Genomic DNA, 21,499 nt, shown 5'->3' with positions numbered 1-21,499 from the left:
AAATAAGGTCAGTAGGATGCTGTTGGCTAACGTCCCCTCTCTACCCTCCTCATCCAAGCCTCTAATTTCTAAGGCTGATTCTGTTGTTTCAGCCTTCAATCAGCGTAGCAGCTTCTTAAATACAGAAGTAGCATTTATTTTTGTATTAATTTCAATCAGTTAATCAGCAGACCCTACTGCGTTACTTGGTGTCTAAATATGTTGATTAAAGCCTAACAATTTTTGTAAAGCTACTCACTTTTGATATGGTATTTTAAAAATGCTTCCAGCTTATGTTTTCAAGAAAGCAATCTCTGGATCCCCCTCCCAACCCTGCCCCTTTTTTCTTTAGAACTTTTTTAAAAACTTTCATATGAAAAGTACCGTACATTAGCAGCAACATCTAGTGTCTGAATTTGGCAGTGCTCGATGGTTCATACTTGTATCTCATACATTGACAGATTATGCTCATGCAAACAATAAGACTTATTACGTATGCCAGGACCTCTCATAATTCCTCTAAGTGCCTAATCTCATCTAAGACGCACAAAAATGTTTATTTTGATGCTAGCTCTGCATGTGCACGTGTGCACATGTGCATGGATTAGAAAAGTAAGGCCTGGAGAAGTGAAGACACTTGCCCATGCTCACAAGCCAGGGCACTTCACCCTCCTTCCTTCCTTCATGGTCACTGCCCTTCACCACCAATCTAAAAACATGCAGGAAAAAAGTGCTCAGATTTGACCTTGATGATTCAGTTGCAAGAGGGTAGGACCAGAAACCCCAAGGCTTCTCAAAAAGAAAAAAAATATTTATCTTTGAGGGAAGACAAAGAAAAAAATTACTTTTTAAATTTTTCTTTAGATTTTATTTATTTATTTGACACAGAGAGAGAAAGAACACAAGCGGGGGGAGCAAGCAAGGTGCCCCGCTGAGCAAGGAGTCCAATATGGGGCTCCATCCCAGCACTGTGGGACTCAATCCCTGAACCCTGGGATCACGACCTGAGCCTAAGGCAGACGCTTAACCCACTCAGCGATCCAGGCGCCCCTACTTTGTTCTTATACAAGAAAGCAGTAACCTGATTTCTCTAGAATCCTAAAGCTAGAAAAATCCTGTTCATGCTCCCATGACTTTTTTTTTTTTTTTTAATAAAATGTGTTTTTGGATTCCCCTTATTTTGGGAATAGCCTCTGAGGAATGGAAGTATGTGGGTGATGGAAGGTTATACAGGTGATCTAAGGGAAGAAAGCCAAACTGCGCAAGGCAGTAGACTGTCTTTAGTGAAATCTCCCACCCTTGAAGGCAGCAGTGTAGTCCTGACCCAATAGAAAACCTAGACTTTAATGAGGATTGAAGAAAGAATACAAGCTTGTTTCCAAAGGCCACTGTGAATCTCATTAAGAATGAGGCAAGTGAAAGAGAAGGAGGGTGTGGTAAAAAAGACAAAGAGACCTTTGTAAGAAAGTTTCTGATAAGAAAGCTTTTAATAAATAAGGCCTCCACATCTACTGACAGAGCGTAAGCATTGCTTAAGACCTCAATCTAGTCCATTTCCTTTGCAAAGAAGGAGAACAACATTCACAGATGGGACTCTACCCCATCTGAAAACATAGGAAAGGGGTACCTGGCTGGCTCAGTGGGTTAAAGCCTCTGTCTTTGGCTTGGATCGTGATCTAAGGGTCATGGGATCAGTCCTGCATCAGACTCTGCTCAGCAGGGAGCCTGCTTCTCCCACCTTTTCTCTCTTGCCTGCCTCTCTGCCTACTTGTGATCTCTGTCTGTCAAATAAATAAATAAAATCTTAAAAAAAGAAAACATAGGAAAGGATGACATATTTATAGAAGAGAAGGGTGACCCAGCATTAAAGCAAACTTGACTCCAGGATATTTACATCCAAATTTGCTTCCACCACTTTCCCTGGTTTTGTGCTAAATAGAGGTATACAACAGAGGGCGCATACAAAAACGTTTACTATTAGTGAATACTTCCTCAGCCTTCGCTCCCCTGGCAGCGGCACATACAGGGCCCAGTGGAATCTGTATGGTGCCCAGAGGATTAAGCAACATCCAGAGCAGGTGGCAGAGATGCCCCCGGAGGGATTGGTGGCCAGAAGATGCTCCTGGGGGAGGAGAGAAAAGTGTAAGAATAGAAGAAATGACAGCATGAGTCGACCTGTCTTATTCATGAGCACCAATGAGACACTCCCTGGAAACATGTAGAAGTAAAGGAGGAGTGGGAGTCTTTGGAAAGTACTGGAATCCGGCACTAGCAGAAGAGAGTAAAGCAATGATTATGCGTTTCAAAGACCGGTGGTGCCAGATCTGGCGCTGGCCCGTCCACTCCCTGGAAGGTAAAACGGCTTTTCTTTTCCAGCAGCACCACCTGGTGGTTAACAGGAGGAACAACTCATGGCTGTCCAACTTCCTATTTCACCCACTACAGAGATTATCCTCACATAAATTTTTTAGTTTAGATTTTCTTTAATACCTGTAAAAATGCTCTCATTCTTCTTCTGTGTATTCTCCCTTTCAAACACCATTGACTGCAAGAACATCGTTTCCCTTCTCACCATTCTCTCCTGTGCTTCCTTCCTCTTCGTGTCTCACTCAGGCAGCGCTCTGGAAGATGCGGAGTCCGGGGCAAAGCGCCCACCTGAGTTTGGAAATATGGCATCTATTAAACTGAGTGAGCGTCTTTGAGTGAATCAACTACTTGACAGGAAATGTATACCTTTGAACACTGCGTGAAAACTTTTAGAAGCCTTTTGAATTACTAAAGCACTCCTGAAAATAGTCTGTTAATATGTATGTTGCTGCATCAACTCACATCTTGAAGACTGCAATATATTTTTTAAAGTTTTCTGGGGTGCCTGGGTGGCTCAGTCGGTTAGGGAGCTAAACAGCTGTCTTGAGTTCAGGTCATGACCTCAGGGTCTGGGATTTGGGCTCCCCACTCAGTGGGGAGTCGGCTTGTCCCTCTCCCTCTGCCCTTCCCCCAGCTCAAGCTCTCTCCAGGGCTCTCTCTCTCTCTCAAATAACTAAATAAAATCTTTTTTAAAAAATCTCTAAGAAAGAACGCACATTATATAGAGTAACAAAACTGACATGTAATTTTACACCTGGCTTTCTACAGAAGCACGAAACTAATCCAGAAAAACAAATTTTATATTGTGAATCTCTGTTATTTTATTTATTTTTCTTATTGAGATATAACTGATGTAACATTGTATAAGGTTTGAAATGTACAATGTGTTGACTTAATACATTTATATATTGCAGTATGATTCCCACCTTAGATATGCTAACGCCACTCTCACATTACATAATTATCATTACTTTTTTTGCGGTGAGAACAGTTAAGGTCTAAGCTTTAAGCAGCTTTAAGTTGTAAAATACAGCCCTGTTGTCTTTTCATCACTAGACTGTGAATTTGATCTCCAGAACATATTTATCTTCCAGAAGTAAACTTTGATGAACTGTACTATTTTATTTTTTAATTTTTTAAAAAAAATTTTAACTTTTCAAACTGTGTTGTTTTAAATATGCATGAAAATATATTCATTTGTTCACTGAATAAATATTTACAGATGTCTAGCATGTGCCATATTAATTATAAATATATATTTATAGATGTCTAGCATGTCTAGCATCAATATTTAGATGCTGGAAACACTGGCTAACAAAATAAAAACCCTGTTCTTAGGAAGGGCACATTCTAGAAAGAACAGCGGATGGATGACATTAGAAATAAATACCATTATGGTAGGTTCAGTGCAGTGACAAAAACAGCCAAGCAAGGTAAGGAGAAAGAGAGTAACAGAGGGCTAATTCAGAGAGTAGGGTCAGGGAAAGCCTCTTTGAGGAGGTGACACCGGAATGATTAAGGAAGTGATCTGTGAAGAGATCAGGGAAGGCCATTCCAGGTGAAGAGAATCTCAAATGTGAAGGCTTGAAAAGGCCCGTTGGCAAAATAGCCAGCGTCTGCCCAGGAGTGCAAGGGGTGGGACACTGGAGGAGAGCAGGGGACAAAGGCAGCAGCCGGCACAGATCACAGGAGCCCTCTGAGCCATCGTCAGGCTTTGGCTGTTATCCAGAGCGTGAGGAAGTCACTGAAGTGTGGAGCTCAAGGCAATGAAGCCCTCAGAGCTACTCTTCAAAGACTCACTCTGGCCGCTGTATGGGGAAGACTGTGGGGGCAAGACCAGAGCCAGGACACCAGTGGGGAGCCGTATTTTAAGAGCAGAGTCTGTAGCACTTGCTAACACGTTAACATGGTTTCAAGAGAGGAGTGAGATGATTCTGTTGTGAGTAACTGGTGGTGCCATATAAGGGATGAGATGGGAAGGGGCTTCTGGGTGGCTCACTCGCTGGGCGTCTGCCTTGGGCTCAGGTCATGATCCCAGGCGTCCTGGGATGGAGTCTCACATCCATCGGGCTCCCTGCTCCGTGGGAAGCCTGCTTCACCCTCTCCCACTCCCTCTCCCACTCCCCCTGCTTATGTTCCCTCTCTCTCTGTCTCTCTCTGTCAAATAAATAATTAAATTTTTAAAAAAGAAAAAGAGAGAGAGAGGGAGAGAGATGAGATGAAGCCCTGGGAGAGTGGGGGTTGCAGGGAAAAACACAGGAAGGCACGTGGACTCGAGGGATCTGTGTGGAAATGTTCGTTGTGAGATGTGTCAGGAATCCCATGGAGTCGTCTTCTAGGCAGTTGGATGTATTAGACTTTCAGGGAGAAGTTGGGGCTGGAGATATAAATATGGGTATCATCAGTATATTTAAATGTTGTTTTAAGTCATAGGACTAGAAAAAAATCACCCAAAGAGAAGGTGAAAAAAGCACCTGGAGAGGAGGGAAGAAACTAGGAAGGATGTCTCAGAAGAAAAGTGAAGAGATAGAAACACATACATGTACATGCCTGTGTAGGTGTGAATGTGTATATGTATCTATGTATGAATGTATGTGTAACTATCCAGTATATTCATGTCAAGTAAATAATTAAATTCATAACTAAGAACTTAGTATTTCTGATTCTTTTTTTTAATATTTTATTTATTCATTTGACAGACAGAGATCACAAGTAGGCAGAGAGGCAGGCAGAGAGACAGGAGGAAGCAGGCTCCCTGCGGAGCAGAGAGCCCCATGTGGGGCCCAATCCCAGGACCCTGGGATCATGACCGGAGCCAAAGTCAGAGGTTTTAACCCACTGAGCCACCCAGGGGCCCCTATTTCTCTGATTCTGTGACGCCAAGACTAAAGGAGAATTAAGAAAGGTAGGAGAGAAGAAGATATTTTGTTGGCTTTGATTTATGACTTAATTAGAGAATATTTGCATATAACTTTCCTAAATGAAGTTATTATAGAACAATAGCATGTGATTAAATTTTGCCAAGACATTTGAAAGATACTGTCTGACCTGGTGATAAAATGACACATTTATAATAAACATCAGTTATAGGGACTAATTAAAGAATTAATCTGTAATTGGACATCAGCAATTAATAGATATGAGAGAGTTCCTTTATTAAAAATATTTCAATATTTAAACCTTCTCAATCTTACTGATTTTTAAGAAAGATACATTTTCACTGTATATGACAAGGAGTTCTTGGTTGGATAGGAATGAAATGTATCCTAATTGTAAGGAAAATAAAGACAGCTCTCATTTCCTTTCTTCCTAAATATTGGCTAGAAAGTCAGGTTTGGCTCTGTGTTTTCTTAATAGAATCCTTTAAGTAAAAGAATAACTGGGGCTCAAATTTCACACTCCTGTGACCAGTGAGCAAATTCAGCTTAAACTGTGCCTCTGTGTAGCTGCAAAGCACACAGAACCCTCCATTGTTTAAGGAAGGAGCACTTCAAGCTTGTGTTTGTCCAAGCTCCAGTTTCTACAGGGAAAAACACAGAAAGTATATCAACCACACAACAAATAAAAGGAGCAAATAGATGTGGATTTAAGAACTGTTTTTTCACTGCTTGATCTCAGGATGTCCAAGGAACAGATGGAGAAACCCAAGCCAGAAGAGTCGCTGTGCCAAGAGAAAGGGGCTCTGTGAGGGACATGATATTCGGGAGACCCCTGGGGATCAGGGCTCCAGGAGTTTCATGCATCCCAAAGATTTTCATTATGTAACAACCCTGAAAATTGTCTTCAGAAGTTTTTATCACTGCACGACCGCTGCTTCGTCATGGATTAGTGATGGGTCTGACTCGTATTTCTCACAGCCAGTGCCACTATCTGCATCCCTGATTTCGCTCTTCTGCTTCTCGTCCCAGCTGGCTGAGAAAACAGTGCACCTACCTACATCAAAAGCCAAAGTTTCCCTAAAAGAAAATTCCCATGAAAAGAAACAGGATGAAACAAAGAAACTATAGGGCCATATTGAATTCTTGTAGGTACGCTGTCTCGCTTTCTTTGTGTTCTTTTTTATCCGTTCATTGAGTAGAAAATACCATTTCCAGTCCTTGGGGAGTTTTTCTGGGACCTTTCCAACAAAAACTTGAGAATAAGGAAAGGAAGTTTAAAATTCTGTATATCAGGGGCACCTGGGTGGCTCAGCGGGTTAAAGTCTCTGCCTTCGGCTCCGGTCATGGTCTCAGGGTCCTGGGCTTGAGCCCGCATCAGGCTTTTCCCCGCAGGAGGAGACTGCTTCCTCCTCTCTCTCTCTCTGTCGGACTCTCTGCCTACTTGGGATCTCTGTCAAATAAATTAAAAAAAAAAAATCTGTATATCAGCTAAAGAGCTCTAAGTATTGGGCTTTGTAATCTGTACATTATGGATAAGAACAGACATTTTAAGACTCTTCTTAAAGGGCAGAATGACCCTCAGATCTGAAACTCTTACTGGGTGAATGCTGACACGATGAAAGAAAGGATGTACCAACTAGGGAAAAGGTTGATTTGTCACACACACACACAAAAATTAGAAAATGAAAACTACAAAGGTATATAATAATAGGGTTTATCCAAACATGACCCAATGTTGAGAAACCATTTGCCAACAGATCGAGTATTTTAGTCCTCCTGACAAAATTATCCATATTTTGGAAATAATGGCTAGGAGATACAGCCAACAAAATTCCCTTTTTATCGTCTCACTTTGAAAATCACCCCTTTTAGTGAGCTGGTTGTGTTAAAACTATTCCAGGTCTGCTGATAAAAGACTTGTACTTCTATTTATCTTCTTTGTCCCGAATTCCATACTTGCTGAGCAAACACAATTTGGTGTTCTCTGTGTGGTGACCTTCCTAGTGGAATTCAATAGATGTTCTTTGACTATAATCATGTGCTCTGAGTGTTTCAACTCGTATGAGATGCAGACAACACTCTAAATTGATAACTTGACTTTGTTGCTTTATACTGTCAAATTTGTGACCTCACTTATTATGAGTCTGCACCTGAAAAGGGAATTCATTGCAGTAACAAAGTAGACTTCTAACTTTGAAGGCGTGGCTCCAGACCTGGAGAACTTTATTAAGGTATATGAACTTAGGAGACTCCTTAGAAAGTAGCCATCTGGCCTACATGTAGCCATGTATACCCTCTTGCACTGCTATGACCTGGCAAGAAAGCTGCATTGTAACTCATGTGCCAAGATAAATTATTGCTCTTTTCCAAGAGAAGAAGCAAGAACTGGAAGGCAGGGCCCTGGGGAGGTAATACCCTAAGGGTAGAAGAGAAGGGATTAGGGGAAGGGAAAGTTCCATCAATCTAAAAGATGAAACTGGGAAAGGATAAAGAATCCTGGAGTTCATGGTCAGAACCATCCCATAATACACAAAAGGGAAAAGACAAAGGGCTGAGCGGAAATTGTTCAAAACTGAGGGCTTACGGCAGGAGGAATGACAGCAGGAGTAGGTAGGAAATTTCCATCAGCAGAACCCACGGAACTATGAAATCGGGACTTCAGGTGACTACAGTAAGTCATTTGGACTTGAATTCAAGAAGTGACCCAAACTTAGAGGAAATCACATTGTTCCTTCAGCACCTAAACAGGAATGAGTGCAAGTTGCTTGGCCTTAGATCTGATGTTGAGCAGTAAGGAGGACCTCTGGAAGTACCTGAAGTAGCATGAATAATCCCATGTCAAATAATGTGAGACTGTGTGACTAGAATTTACCTTTTTACATCTCAGTAATATGTATGCATATCCATATCTGGTTTTATTTTAGCATTAATAGAACTTAACTATTGTTTACTAGATCTGATCACAACTTTCTTACTTACTTTTTTATTTAGGATGGGATCCCGATCATGGCATTGTCCACGGGGTCAACTCTAAATCCTTTTGGTCTTGGGATCCTTTACTCTTGAAAGTTACTGAAGACCCCAAACAACTTTTGTTACTATGGCTTATAGCTATTGATAGTCACTGTATTAGAAGTAAAAGTGAGAAATTATGAAGTATTTATTGGGGCCCCAGGGTGGCCCAGTGGGTTAAAGCCTCTGCCTTCAGCTCAGGTCATGTCCCATGGTCCTGGGATGGAGCCCGGCATCAGGCTCTCTGCTCAGTAAGGAGCCTGTTCCCCCCCACCCCACTCCCCACCTGCCTCTCTGCCAACTTGTGATCTCTGTCTGTCAAATAAATAAATAAAATCTTTCTTAAAAAGTGTTTATTTATTCATTTCAAGATGATGGATTCATATAATGAATAATAAGTGAACATCACAGATTTTATGAAAATAATGTTTTATAAAACAAAAAATGTAGTGAGTGCCACTTGCAGTTTTGTAAATCTCTCTAATATCTGGCTAAATAGAAGACAGCTGGATTCTTATATCTGTTTCTACATTTAATCTGTCATGATAAGCTGTTATGTTTGAACTACTTGAAGGAAATCCAGCTTCACACAGATTCGTAGCTGGAAAATGGAAGAGTTGAGGCGCCTGGGTGGCTCAGTTGGTTAAGCGTCTGCCTTTGGCTCAGGTCATGTTCCCAGGGGCCTGGGATTGAGCTCCGCATCCGGGTCCCTGCTCAGTAGAGAGCCTACTTCTTTCTCCCTCTGCCCCCAACCCCACTTGTTCTTTCTCCGTCTCTCAAATAAATAAATTAATCTTAAAGAAAGAAAAGAAAGGAAGGAAGGAAGGAAGAAAGAAAGAAAGAAAAAATGGAGGAGTATATTAAAAGCCTTTTTGGATAATTGTGGATATTCTTCTTTAGTAAAACACCAAAATTTAACAATATCTTCTTAAAATATTTTCTTAAAAATTACATAAAAGTAGACTGTATGAATAAACTCTTCATGCTTTATTCTACTAAAATATATGGGTCTATCTTGCATTGCAAATAGATATTTTATCTGTGCATGAATTTGTAAAATCATGCACTGTTTATTTAGAAAATATTGGTTCACCAAGTTATGCATATCTTCAAAGTGTTGGCACAATTTATTATACAATATCAAAAAAACATCACATTTAAAAAAAATTACCACTGCTCTCACCAAAAGTATCTTTAAGCATTGAGAAGCTGGCATGCTTAAAGAGCAGATATGTTTATCAAAATCCTAATTTTCCCTTTAAAGTTCTAATTTTATGATTGCCAACAAATGCCTTTAGTTGTTTTTCTTGAAATGAGAAGCTCACTTTGCTCATTTCCAAGAAAATATTTGCCATTTATCCAAGTCTGAGTATCCAGTTTGTCAGTTGCTCTTTTAAGTAGAAATGATGCTCAATGAAAAGAGTGTTGGGCTCTTGGCTGGCTCAGTAAGTCTTGGTCTCTTGGTTATGGGTTCAAGCCCCACATTAGGCATAGAGCTTACTTAAAAGAGAAAAGAAAAAAAAAAAGGATGTCTAACTCAATTTGCAGCTCAAACCTTTGCATAAATGCTTTCCCGAAAGAAAACTGCAGCAAAAGTTCTCGCAAATTTTCCATTATGTTACACCAAATAGTAAAAGAATGTGTACTCGGGAATTGAGAGTGACTATTAATGTTAACCTAACTTTCAATAATATGTGTATAATTAATAATTTTTACTTAACAACAAGGACATTCTTAAGAAAAATTGGCATTTTAAAACTGTACGTGGTGGTACAGAAAAAAAATGACTATGGTCACCATTACTGCCACAGCCTCAATCATGCTAAGAAACAAGCAATTTTAACCATCAGTGCAAATGTCAAAGCCATGGACAAGGCAATGGCGGACAGGCACAGCATGAGAGAGAGAACCCCAGGCAGGCTCTATGCCCATCAAGGAGCCCGACAGACAAAGGGCTCAATCCCACAGCCCCAAGATCCCATCTGAGCCACCCAGTTGCCCCATTATATTTTGGTACTATTATAAAATAATTTTGACTTCACTGACCTCCTAGAAGTGTCTTAGGGGTCATGGGGGTCTGCAAAGCATTTTGAACCTCACTGGTCCATAGCACAGGTTATGGAAGAAAATTATCTGGTTGTCCAGATGACGGCACTAGAAGATGGAAAGAAGAGGAAAGAAAGGACCGTGGCCCTAACAAGGAAGGGCATGATGTGTTTGGAGACCCTCCTGAGGGAGGGCGTGCCCATTTAATCACAATGCAACAACTATAATATATACCTCTACCCCCTTTTGTCTTGCATTACTTTCACAACTAACTAACTAACTAACATTTCCTGAGGGAACAAACCGCTTGAGTAACCTAAGGACACTTGTTATTTCATCAAAGAATGGATTCCAAGATGTGCTAATTTTACATGTAATCAGAGTACTTATACTCATTCATGTTTTATTTATGCATGTTTGTATTTATTTATTTATTTTTAAAGATTTGTTTATTTCTTTTAGACAGGGCAAGGACAGAGCGGGGAAAGTGAGTCTCAAGCAGACCGCTTGCTGAGCGTGGAGCCCCACGTAGGGCTTGATAACACGACCACAAGCTCATGAGTTGAGCCGAAACTAAAAGTTGGCTGCGTAATGGAATGAGCCATCCAGGTGCCCCTCATATGTTCCTTTATTAATGCTTTCAACAAATACTTCCTGAGTCACCTGTAAAGACCAAGGCACTGTGAATCGTAGGCATGATCCATCCACATTGGTTGCTAGAAAGAGAAGGCTGAGAGAGATGAGGACAACAGCTAACAGAGACCTCTCTGCCCCCTTGGAACTGGAGAGAAGCCAGCAACAAACAGACCACAATGATCCGAATCCCACGGCCACCTGTGAGCCCTATGTGGAACACCGACTGAATTGGATCCACAGGGAGCTCCTCCTCCCTGAAACTGCAAGGTTTGCCAGTTCCAGGTTGGCTCCTTCGCTCTGCCAATCCCCATCCTTCCTCACTTCTGTGGGAAAGTATTGATTTATCACTGTATCAAAGCACTAGCAGGACAACTTTTTAAAAAATCTTGTGCCCTTATTCAAATGTAGACCTTGCATTTGGCTTGAGAAATTTCACTCTCTTTTAGGTGGATAATGGTGATTTCCTGAAAGGTCTCAATGAGCTCGTGAGCTTTACTCTTTTAGACTTCTCTTCAGCCATTCATTCAGTACAGACTAGACATTTATTGGTTTTGCCACCCAGAATCTTTTCTCCCTTTCTCAGGTACTAGATCCCAGTTTCCTTTGCTGGAGCCAATCCTCCTCTGTTCTTAGCCTGTGTGGCTTGGGAAGGGGCCAATGTCTCCTGCTTCCCCAAACCGACGTTCTGTCTGCTGGCCATGATGTCTTAATTAAGGATGAGCACATGACTCAATCTAGGCAAATGGGAATGAAATCCAGAACATTTTCTGACGTTTTTGAAGAAAGAAGGTCTCCTTTACTCTTGGTGTGATTTACAGGTGGTTTAGGTACAGAGGTGCAGGCTTCCAACCCTCCATTACGAAGGGACAGCCTGACTGCTAACGGAGCCCACAGAGGTAGAGACAGCCAAGAGGGAGGGATATTGAGGCCTGATCTTAGCCCCAGCTTCACATTACTGCTTTAGCCCTGTAGTGTTAGAGTTCCTATTGTTCTCAGACAGAAGAGTCTTCACTGATAATATCTCCCCACCCCCTAGTGCCAAATGCAAATCTACACAGAGAACTAGATAATCCAGTTTCCAAAATATCACACTTGCAAATCTTCATGCCTTTATTAATTTATCCGGAATTAATTTTTCCATCTTCTCCATGTTTCCTTATCACTCTACAGATAGCTGAACTTAAAATACTTAATAACATTTCATATGTTGCAATTTATTTTTCTACTCATTTTAGATTTTGAGATAAGAGAAGGAGCCATGTCTTTTTTTTTTTAATTTTTTTTTTAAAGATTTTCTTTATTTATTTGACAGACAGAGACCACAAGTAGGCAGAGAGGCAGGCAGAGAGAGGAGGAAGCAGGCTCCCCGCTGAGCAGAGAGCCCGATGTGGGGCTCGATCCCAGGACCCTGGGATCATGACCTTAGCCGAAGGCAGAGGCTTTAACCCACTGAGCCACCCAGGCGCCCCAGAGCCATGTCTTAATCATCCTAGTTTCCTCATGGTTAACTGTAAATTGTTTTTGTCCATTTAATTCACAGGGATGCCCATCGACATGCACTAATGCCATGATACATCAACTAATGCATTCTATTCACAATAGGTTTGCTACACATCAATTGTGGGGTGAGGTGTCAGGGTATAAGTAAGTATGAGACCTGTAGCCAAAATTGTGAAGTAGTTGGAATTCACCTTGATTATCCTAACACTCAGGTAATTGGCTGTCTTGTATCACGTTAACATTCCTTCTGTCACAGACTCTATTCCCACCAAAAACTATCTCATCCAAAGTCAGTTACCTTCAAGTGCAAATGACTGGTGGCAACTTAAACAATTATCCTCTGAGAGGATTATGCATTTTGATGGGTGTTGAAATCTTAATATAAAAAATTTAATCTTCTTCAGTAGGATTTGAATCGAGAGCAAGTTGTAGTTATCCAAGGCCCAGGATGCTTTCCCAGCCTCTGTAATAAGACCACTATTTCTTGGCTTACATTTTTGGCAGCCCCACTCTGAAGTATTAAATTTTTTTTTTTACTAACTATTCTATTCCATTGCCACTTATGGTGAAATGTGTATAGGTAAAGCTACATTTTCAATAACTTGTGTTAGAAATAAAGGAGTTCCTTATGAACAGCCCAGTGAGTATTTCAAGATGTATCTTGTTCTTCCTCTTTCTTTCCTTCCTGTTTCCTCCCCTTCCAGGTTCTTCCCTTCCCTTCTCTTCAGGAGTCAAGACAGCCCAGCACAGGATCTTACAGCCCAAGCTGAGTGAGAAGGGTATCCAAGCAATGTGGGGGTGAGAGGCTGGAGGCGGTGATGGGATACTGGTTACATGCAGAAGAACTGGCCAGATAAGTAAAGTGTTAAGGATAATGGAAGTCTGGTTTCTTAGTTTTGGAAAAGGGAATTACAGATATGGAAATAGGATGGGGCACCTAGAGGGCTCAGTCAGTTAAGCAGCTGACTCTTGGTTTCAGCTCAGGTTGTGATCTCAGGCTCTTGCGATCAAGCCCCACGTCATTCCCTGAGCTCAGCACAGGGTCTGCTTGAGGATTCTCTCCTTCCACCCCTCCCCCCAACTTGTGCTTTCCCTCTCTCTCCCTAAAATAAATAAATAAATCTTTTTAAAAAAATATATGGAAACGAAGAACTAGACTGAACCCTGAAGTGTTGTATTGAAATTGGACATATGAGTGTGATATCGATAAATATAGAAATATAGGTGTTGAACCTGTATATACACACTATGTTTGTGTATGTGTGTGTGCACATTCCCAACTTCTGTCCATGTAAAGGATCTAGGAGTAGTAACACTCCAACAAAAATGAAATCATCTAGTATCCAGACTGGTTTTCTCAATACTATTCTCCACTTAAAGAAGCCAGGATTTCTTGAAGAAATGGTAGATCTCAAGCCTGGGGTATGGAAAGACTGAGATGAACCAGGAACATCAAACTGCTGTCAGAAAGTCAGGAAACAGGGACATGTCAAAAGGACACAGAAGTCATCCTGAGAGTGCTCCTACTGACCAAATTAAAAAAAAAAAAAATCGTGAATAAGAGCTGATAAATGATGGGGCACCTGGGTGGCTCAGTGGGTTAAATCTTCTGCTTTCGGCTCAGGTCATGATCCCAGGGTCCTGGGATGGAGCCCCGCATCAGGCTCTCTGCTCCACAGGGAGCCTGCTTCCTCCTCTCTCTGCCTGCCTCTCTGCCTACTTGTGATCTTTGTCTGTCGAATAAATAAATAAAATCTTTTTTAAAAAAGTTGATAAATGAGGTATTGTAATAATAGCAATAATGGTAACAGATTATAGCCCATTGAATAAATTAGGAATTGCTAAGTCCATGCTAGAAAAAAATTAATTAAAGATTTAATGAGGAACTAGGTTTTTACATAGTCTCATGGCAAATCCTCACACAACTATTTGTTAATTTACAAAGGCTAAAGGAGTAATTTTGCAATGGAGAAGCTTAGCAGACACTGTCTTAACCCACTGAGCCACCCAGGCACCCCGACACTGTCTTAATCAAGTGATAGAAGTGAATAGTCTCTGTAAGAGGAAAAATCAAAATCGGTTGCTTAATATGATGGAACGAGAAGAGCTCAGCATCCAGTATTGCTTTTGTGATATTCCTGCCAATGGTACATAACCTGACTCTACTCACAAGGAAACCTTGAACAAACCTAAATGGGGAGGGGGGGGGCATTCTATAAAATAATTGGCTTATAATCTTCAAAAATGTCAAGGTAATGGAAACCAAAAGACTAAAGGATGGTGCCCAACTGAAGGAAACATGACAGCATGAACAAGCTATTCTCAAATGGATTAGGTGGTAATAATAATGCAATGTTAATCTTACGGGTTTTTTTTGTTTTGTTTTGCTTTGTTTTTTCTTCAAGTTTTTATTTCAATTGCAGTTTGTTAACCTACAGAGTAATATTAGTTTCAAGTGCAGGATTTAGTGATTCAACAATTATATACAACACCCAGTGCTCATCAACCATTTAACACACCTAATCCCCATCAGCCATTTAACACCCCCCCCACCTTCCTCCCTTCCAGCAACCCTCAGTTTGTTCTCTATAGTTAAGAGTCTGTTTTATGGTTTGCCTTCCCCCCCCCCCATATGTTCATCTGTTTTGTTCTTAAACTCCACATGAGTAAAATCATATGGTATTTGTCTTTCTCTGACTGATTTATTTCCCTTAGCATAATACTCTCTCGCTCCATGTCATAGCAAATGGCAAGATTTCATTTTTTTTGATGGCCGAGTAATAGTTCATTGTGTATATATACCACCTATTTTTTTAACCATTCATCAGTCAGTGGACATTTGAGCTCTTTCCATATTGACTATTGTTGATAATGCTATAAATATCAGGGTGCACATATCCTTTTGAATTAGTATTTTTTAATCTTTTGGATAAATACTTAGCAGTGCAATTGCTCTTTCATAGGGTAGTTCTATTTTTAACTTTTTAAGGAACTTCCATACCATTTTCCAGAGTGGCTGCACCAGTTTGCATTCCCACCAACAGTGTAAGAGAGTTTTGCTTTCTCCAATTCCTTGCTAACACCTCTTGTTTCCTGTGTTGTTGTTTTTAGCCATTCTGACTAGTGTGAAATGTTAGCTCATTGTGGTTTTGATTTGTATTTCCCTGATGATGAGCAATGCAGTGCATTTTTTCATGTGTCTGTTGGCCCTCTGGATGTCTTCTTTGGAAAAATATCTATTCCTGTGTTCTGCCTATTTCTTTACTGGCTTGTTTGTTTTTGGGGTGTTGAGTTTGATAAATTCTTTATAGATTTTGGATACTAACTCTTTATCAGACATCATTTTCAGATATCTTCTCCCATTTGATAGTGGTCTTTTGGTTTTATTGATTGTTTTCTTTGCTGTGCAGAAGTGTTTTGTTTTGATTTGGTGTCAACAGTTCATTTTTGCTTTTGTTTCCCTAGCCTCAGGAGATGTGTCTAGTAAGAAGTTGTTACACCCCAGGTCAATGTTCTATGTTCTATGTCAATATGCCTATGTTCTCCTCCAAGATTCTGATGCTTTCCTGTCTCACATTTAGGTCTTTCATCCATTCTGAATTTATTTTGGAATATGATGTAATAATGTGGTCCAGTTTAATTCTGCATGTTGCTGTCCATTTTTCCAAATAGCATTTATTGAAGAGACTGTCCTATTCCCATTGGATATCTTTCCTGTTTTGTCAAAGATTAGTTGACCACATAGTTGTGGGTTTGTTTCTGGGTCTTCTATTCTGTTCCTTTTATCTCTTTTTGTGTAAGTACCATACTGTCTTAATCACTACAGCTTTATGATATAAGTTGAAGTCTGCAAACACGATGCCTTCAGCATTGTTTTTCTCTTTCAAGATTGCTTTGGCTATTCAAGGTCTTTTGTGTTTCCATAAAATGCTAGGGTTATTTATTCTAGTCTGTGAAGAATGCTGGTGGGATTTCAGTAGGGATTGCTGTAAATGTGTAGATTGCTTTGGGTAGTATAGGCATTTTAACAATATTTGTTCTTCCAATCTGTTAGCATGGAATGTTTTTCCATTTCTTTGTGTCATTTTCAATTTCTTCCCATAGGTATTTTATAGTTTTAGGAGTATAGCTCTTTTACCTCTTTGCTTAGGCTTATTCCTAGCTATCTTATGGTTCTTGGTGTGATTGTAAATGGCATCAATTTCTTGATTTCTCTTTCTGCTCGTTCATCACTGGTGTATAAAAATGCAATGGATTTCTGTACATTGATCTTGTTTCCTGTGACTTTAATGAATTTTTTGGTGGAGTCTTTTGGGTTTTCTACATAGAGTCTTTTGGTGTCATCTGCAAATAGTGAAAGTTTAACTCCTTTCTTGATGATTTGGATGCCTTTTACTTCTTATGGTTGTTTTAGTATATTGTAGTTATGTAGGACAATGTCCTCACTCATAGAAAATATATACTAAAGTTTGTGCGATGATAGAGCAAAAGCAGTTGGTGACTTACTCTCAAATAATTCATAAAAATATATACTATGTTTACATTTTTTCTGTGAGTTTGGGATTATTTTCTATATAAAAAAGTGTAAAAATATAATCTCATTCTGTGTCTTGTATATACGGGGGTCCCTGATACAGTTCAAAGTTTGTCTCATTTTCTTTATTGTGATTGAATCCAACTTAAAATACAAAATGTTTAATGAACATAAATCCAATACATGTGTGGGAAACAAGAGAGATCTATACTAGTATTTATACTCTTTAATCTTTTTAAGAGATCACAACTGCAGCATACACCTAGACCTTTCGCCCTTATGAGATAGATAAATTAACAGTCTTCAAGAGAATCGGTGCTGTGTAGATGTTTTTAGTCTACTTAAGTCCAATTTGTAGCACAGACCAATGCAATACTGTAGCAGAAACCATAAATTACAAAGTAATAACTCTCACACAAAGTAATTACAATCCTCATTACACAACCCTTCCAAAAGAACAATGTACTTTCTCTGAGAAAACAGACTTCTTTCTCCCACCAGGATAGTTCACAACATGCTTTCCCAAACTAAAGAAACACCCTTCCATTCAACACTGGTATTTTTAAAACCGTTAAAACATCTGGTTACACAAGTAGATTCAATAATTATACCTTTAAGAAGAAAGCATTTTTAAGAGATAAATTTATTTTACTTGCACTTAAAAAAAAGCATTTTTTAAGACATAAATTTATTTACTTTATTTTACTGAGAGTGCATTTAATCACAAGCAGAAAGATAATCGCCAAAGATATCAAATAAAAACATTTTAAAACATTCAGTTCATTAAATAATTACTAGATGGCCATCTCCTGCAAGGCTTAAGCTAGACGCTGTGAGGGAAAACAAAAACGGCCAAGGTACCAGCATTAGACTTCAGGAGTTTATCTTCTGCAACTGAGTCCAGCATTATTACACAATTTACTGATACTCAGTTATCCTATCAAGAAGACTATGGCAGAATAATTTGAATTATCAAAATCTACATCCAGAGGAGGAATAGTGTCTGATACAAATTAACAAAAATCAAGGAAACTCGGCTAAACTTCTCTCAGATGACAGAAGTGTACCATGTGTTCAAGTCTTATATGTGGTTAATAGTGTCACGCCACTTGCACCAGAGAGAGCAAAAGGACGTTCACCACCCCCTTCACCAAAAACAAACAGAAATACACTAGGGACTATAGGTTAAAATGAATTACCAAGAGCCAGCTTATAAAATTACTTTTGCAATTGAGGGACGTGCATAAAAGGCGAGATGGGCTTTGCCAGGGAAATGGGTTGGAGGGTTTATGGATGGATTGTATATTTATATGAGACCCGAGTAAATATTTTCCACCACTTGGCAGAACAGTGACCTACACAGGATTGATCCCTGTTCTGTTGACAAAACATGGGGAAAAAGTAAGCAACCTATCCATCAGGCCCTTGGGCTTCTCCGCTTGCCAGGTACCTTCCAATCTGTTAGTTTCAAACCAATGCATTTAGTCAATTATTAATCTGTTTATCATTAACATTACCGCATGAATGTGATATAGGGCATAATTCATTGACGTTTATACAGTCACTGATATCCTGAGGGATTCCCAACAAAACTGGATGGGTTGATTTTGAGCTGTGGAGTAGACCCAGTGAGGATTATATCCCACCCCCCACCACACTCTTGTTCATCTAATTAAAGGTACCGTGCAATGGGGATCAACAGCGTAATGAGAAAAAAATTCATTTTAAAAGGAAATATTATCAACTTTTTATGAATTGGAATGATACCAAGACATTAAGCAGACTTGCTCATGTAGAAAAAGATATCACAATCTTATCATTCTGGAGAAGATTTTAATTGTTTGACCAAACATTACTGAGAGATATGGCTGATTCAAACTCTAGGGCAAGGGAATATTTTTAATGGACTCGGAGGTTTTGCAACGCCTGCCATGTTTTCACGCAGGTTGAAGTAGATGCATGTTGTGGATCTCAACACACATCAACCAGTGCTTACTGTTTGAATACCCATGAGTGCAAGTCTGAGATGGATGAGTTGAGTTAGCTTGATTACAGAGATCTGATCTTCCTTGTGGTGCTGAAGCTCAGAGCAAAATGGTACCAATCAATAAGAATTCTAGGAAAGAGCTGTTTGGGGGGATTTTTGTGTTTTGTCTTCTCTTCACAGACCTGTTCGGGGTGGTCAGCTGGTGACAATTTTTAATGGAAAGAGGCTCTTACTTTTCGGCCCTTCAGAGGCTGTGGTGGGCGGTGATTGCTCAACAAAAAAGCCGCCGCCTCGCCCTCCGCCGTGCAGAGGAGAGTGCGGAATGTGGCCAGCTGTTAAAGAAAAGAACAGTGTTGGCTTCAGCACAGAAGGTCACACCAAGGTTGCCGAACTGCCCTCCACTGAAAGTTATGAAACATAGAACCTTTCCTCTACCAGGAACTAAAATATATTACCATAAAACTGTTCTAAATTATGAGTCATATATATAAGAAAACACCACTTCTGCTAAGTTCTCACCACTATACAAATACCTGTGGGTTCAAAAAATGAAGTACATAAGCACTCTTCATCTGAGGACAGAGGTAATATGAGGAAACAGAATGTGGTTCAAAGAGGACATGTCTAGGATTCAGAGAATGTCACCTACAAAGGCAAAACGGGACCATGGAAAAGTCACACTGTACTGGCTTCCAGAGATAAGTCCCAGTCCTCAGTCTGGCACCAGTTGGAATGCCTTGGGTGCTGGTCTTCAGTTACCTCATCAATAAAGTGAAGCATTGGGTTCTATGTTCTCAATAGGTAATAGTGCAATCACACCAAACACGTACTAGTACTCCAGTACCACAGAACCTCAATTTTCATGGCAACCTTGTGGTGTTCATCCTATAGAATATTGAGCTTTCAAGTACTGTTTTCGTTAAGCAATGATTTTGCTCTCACCATACTTGAGCCTTGAACAGCTAACTATGGTAAACGCTTGGATTGTTCAACCTCTGATAATGTTTAAATACAATTCTAGCGATATAGGCATATTTCTCATCCAAAGGGCTTAAATTTTCTTATTACAAAAAAAAAAAATGCTGACTTGTCTTACAAACTCATACAACACACAAAGCATCAAGAAGAAAATAAAAATTACTGGTGATTACATCACAAGATATAATCACAGTTAACCTTATGGAGTACACTCTTCCAGATGTTTTTGTGTATACAAACATGTGAATGCACACACAATTTTTCTTATAAAAATGGCTCAACTATCATGCTCTTTTGAAACCTTATTTTTTTACTTAATAGATATCCTATATATCTTTGTATGTCAATAAACATAAATCTACACTACTATTTTTAATTGCTGAAGTTCTCTACTCTAGGCATGTTATATAAATTATTTAACAATTCCTTGGTGAGTTAATACTATTTATCAAGATTTAGCACCAGTCTACAGTAGTAAAATGAAGACTGGGTAAATGTTCACCAAAAATGTATTACCAATTAACTCAACTATGTTTCTGGTGTTTCTTTTCCTATTTCACTTGAGCAAAGACAAATTATTAAATTATTGAGAATAAAATTCCTGCATTGGACTCCCAGCTCAGTAAGGAGCTTCTCCCTCTGTCTGCTGCTTCCCCTGCTTCTGCTCTTTCTCCAACCAAAAAAAAAAAAAAAAATCTTTAAAAACTAGTCTCCATTCTCTAATCTATGCTAGTCATTTAATTGCAGAATCAAGCAAATTCACACTAAGATAGGGATACCTGGGTGGCTCAGTTGGTTAAGCATCTGCCTTTTCACCTCAGGTCATGATCCCAGGACCCTGGGATCAAGTCCCGCATCAGGCTCCTGCTCATTGGAGAGTCTGCTTCTCCCTCTACCCCTCCCCTGTTTGTGCTCTCTCTCTCTCTCATGTAAATAAATAAGTCTTTTTAAAAAATTCACACTAGGACACATCTATTACGTTTCCATCATCACCATTTAGTTGAAGACTAAAATATTTCTTGTACAGTACTAGCCAGTAGGGGAGGCAGAGGTGATGGAGGTCCTCCATAACTAGCAGGCAACGGTCTGTCAGCACACTCCACAGAGACAGGTTCATGCATCATATAAAGCAGCCATGTCTTTCCACAGGTGATACTTCGAGGGGTATAGATGGGCAAGATAAGACAAATATTTACAACCTACTATTATTCATATTTCATTAGACCGGATTATAGCTAGAGCCAGATGAGACTTGAATAATTCTCTGGGAAAGCCAAGCAGTGGAGGTAAATAAAATCTAACCTCTAGAGCCACAGGGAAAACACTCAGCCTTCTGCAGATCATGGGGATCAGGTCTGTCCAAAATGGCCTCTCCCAATGGCCATGCAGGAATCCCAAGGCCTGAATCAGGGCACCAGCTTGCTGGCCTCAGCAAGCACAGCTGGCCTCCCAGTGATGCTGCCCATTCCTCTGAAGAGGTTGGCTTTTTTTTTTCTTAAGATTTTATTTATTTATTTGAGAAAGAGAAAGGGAGAGCAGGGGTAGGGGCAGGGGAGAGAGAGAGAGAGAAGGAGCAGGGAA

General features: G+C 39.9%; 1 protein-coding gene across 1 annotated transcript in view; it reads right to left on the bottom strand.

Moving 5' to 3' along the window:
• Positions 1 to 17,098: 17,098 nt before the first annotated feature.
• LOC132013180 (carbonic anhydrase 13) overlaps positions 17,099 to 21,499 on the bottom strand; it is a 33,340-nt gene continuing 28,939 nt past the window's right edge. Inside the window, exon 7 of the mRNA XM_059392908.1 lies at positions 17,099 to 19,272. Within this exon, the coding sequence (XP_059248891.1) occupies positions 19,153 to 19,272 (120 nt within the window). The 3' untranslated portion in view covers positions 17,099 to 19,152. The remainder of the gene's footprint in view (positions 19,273 to 21,499) is intronic.

This window comes from Mustela nigripes, chromosome 3, assembly GCF_022355385.1.
Source record: "Mustela nigripes isolate SB6536 chromosome 3, MUSNIG.SB6536, whole genome shotgun sequence".
NCBI lineage: Eukaryota > Metazoa > Chordata > Mammalia > Carnivora > Mustelidae > Mustela > Mustela nigripes.
This window is presented reverse-complemented; position numbering and strand designations above follow the sequence as displayed.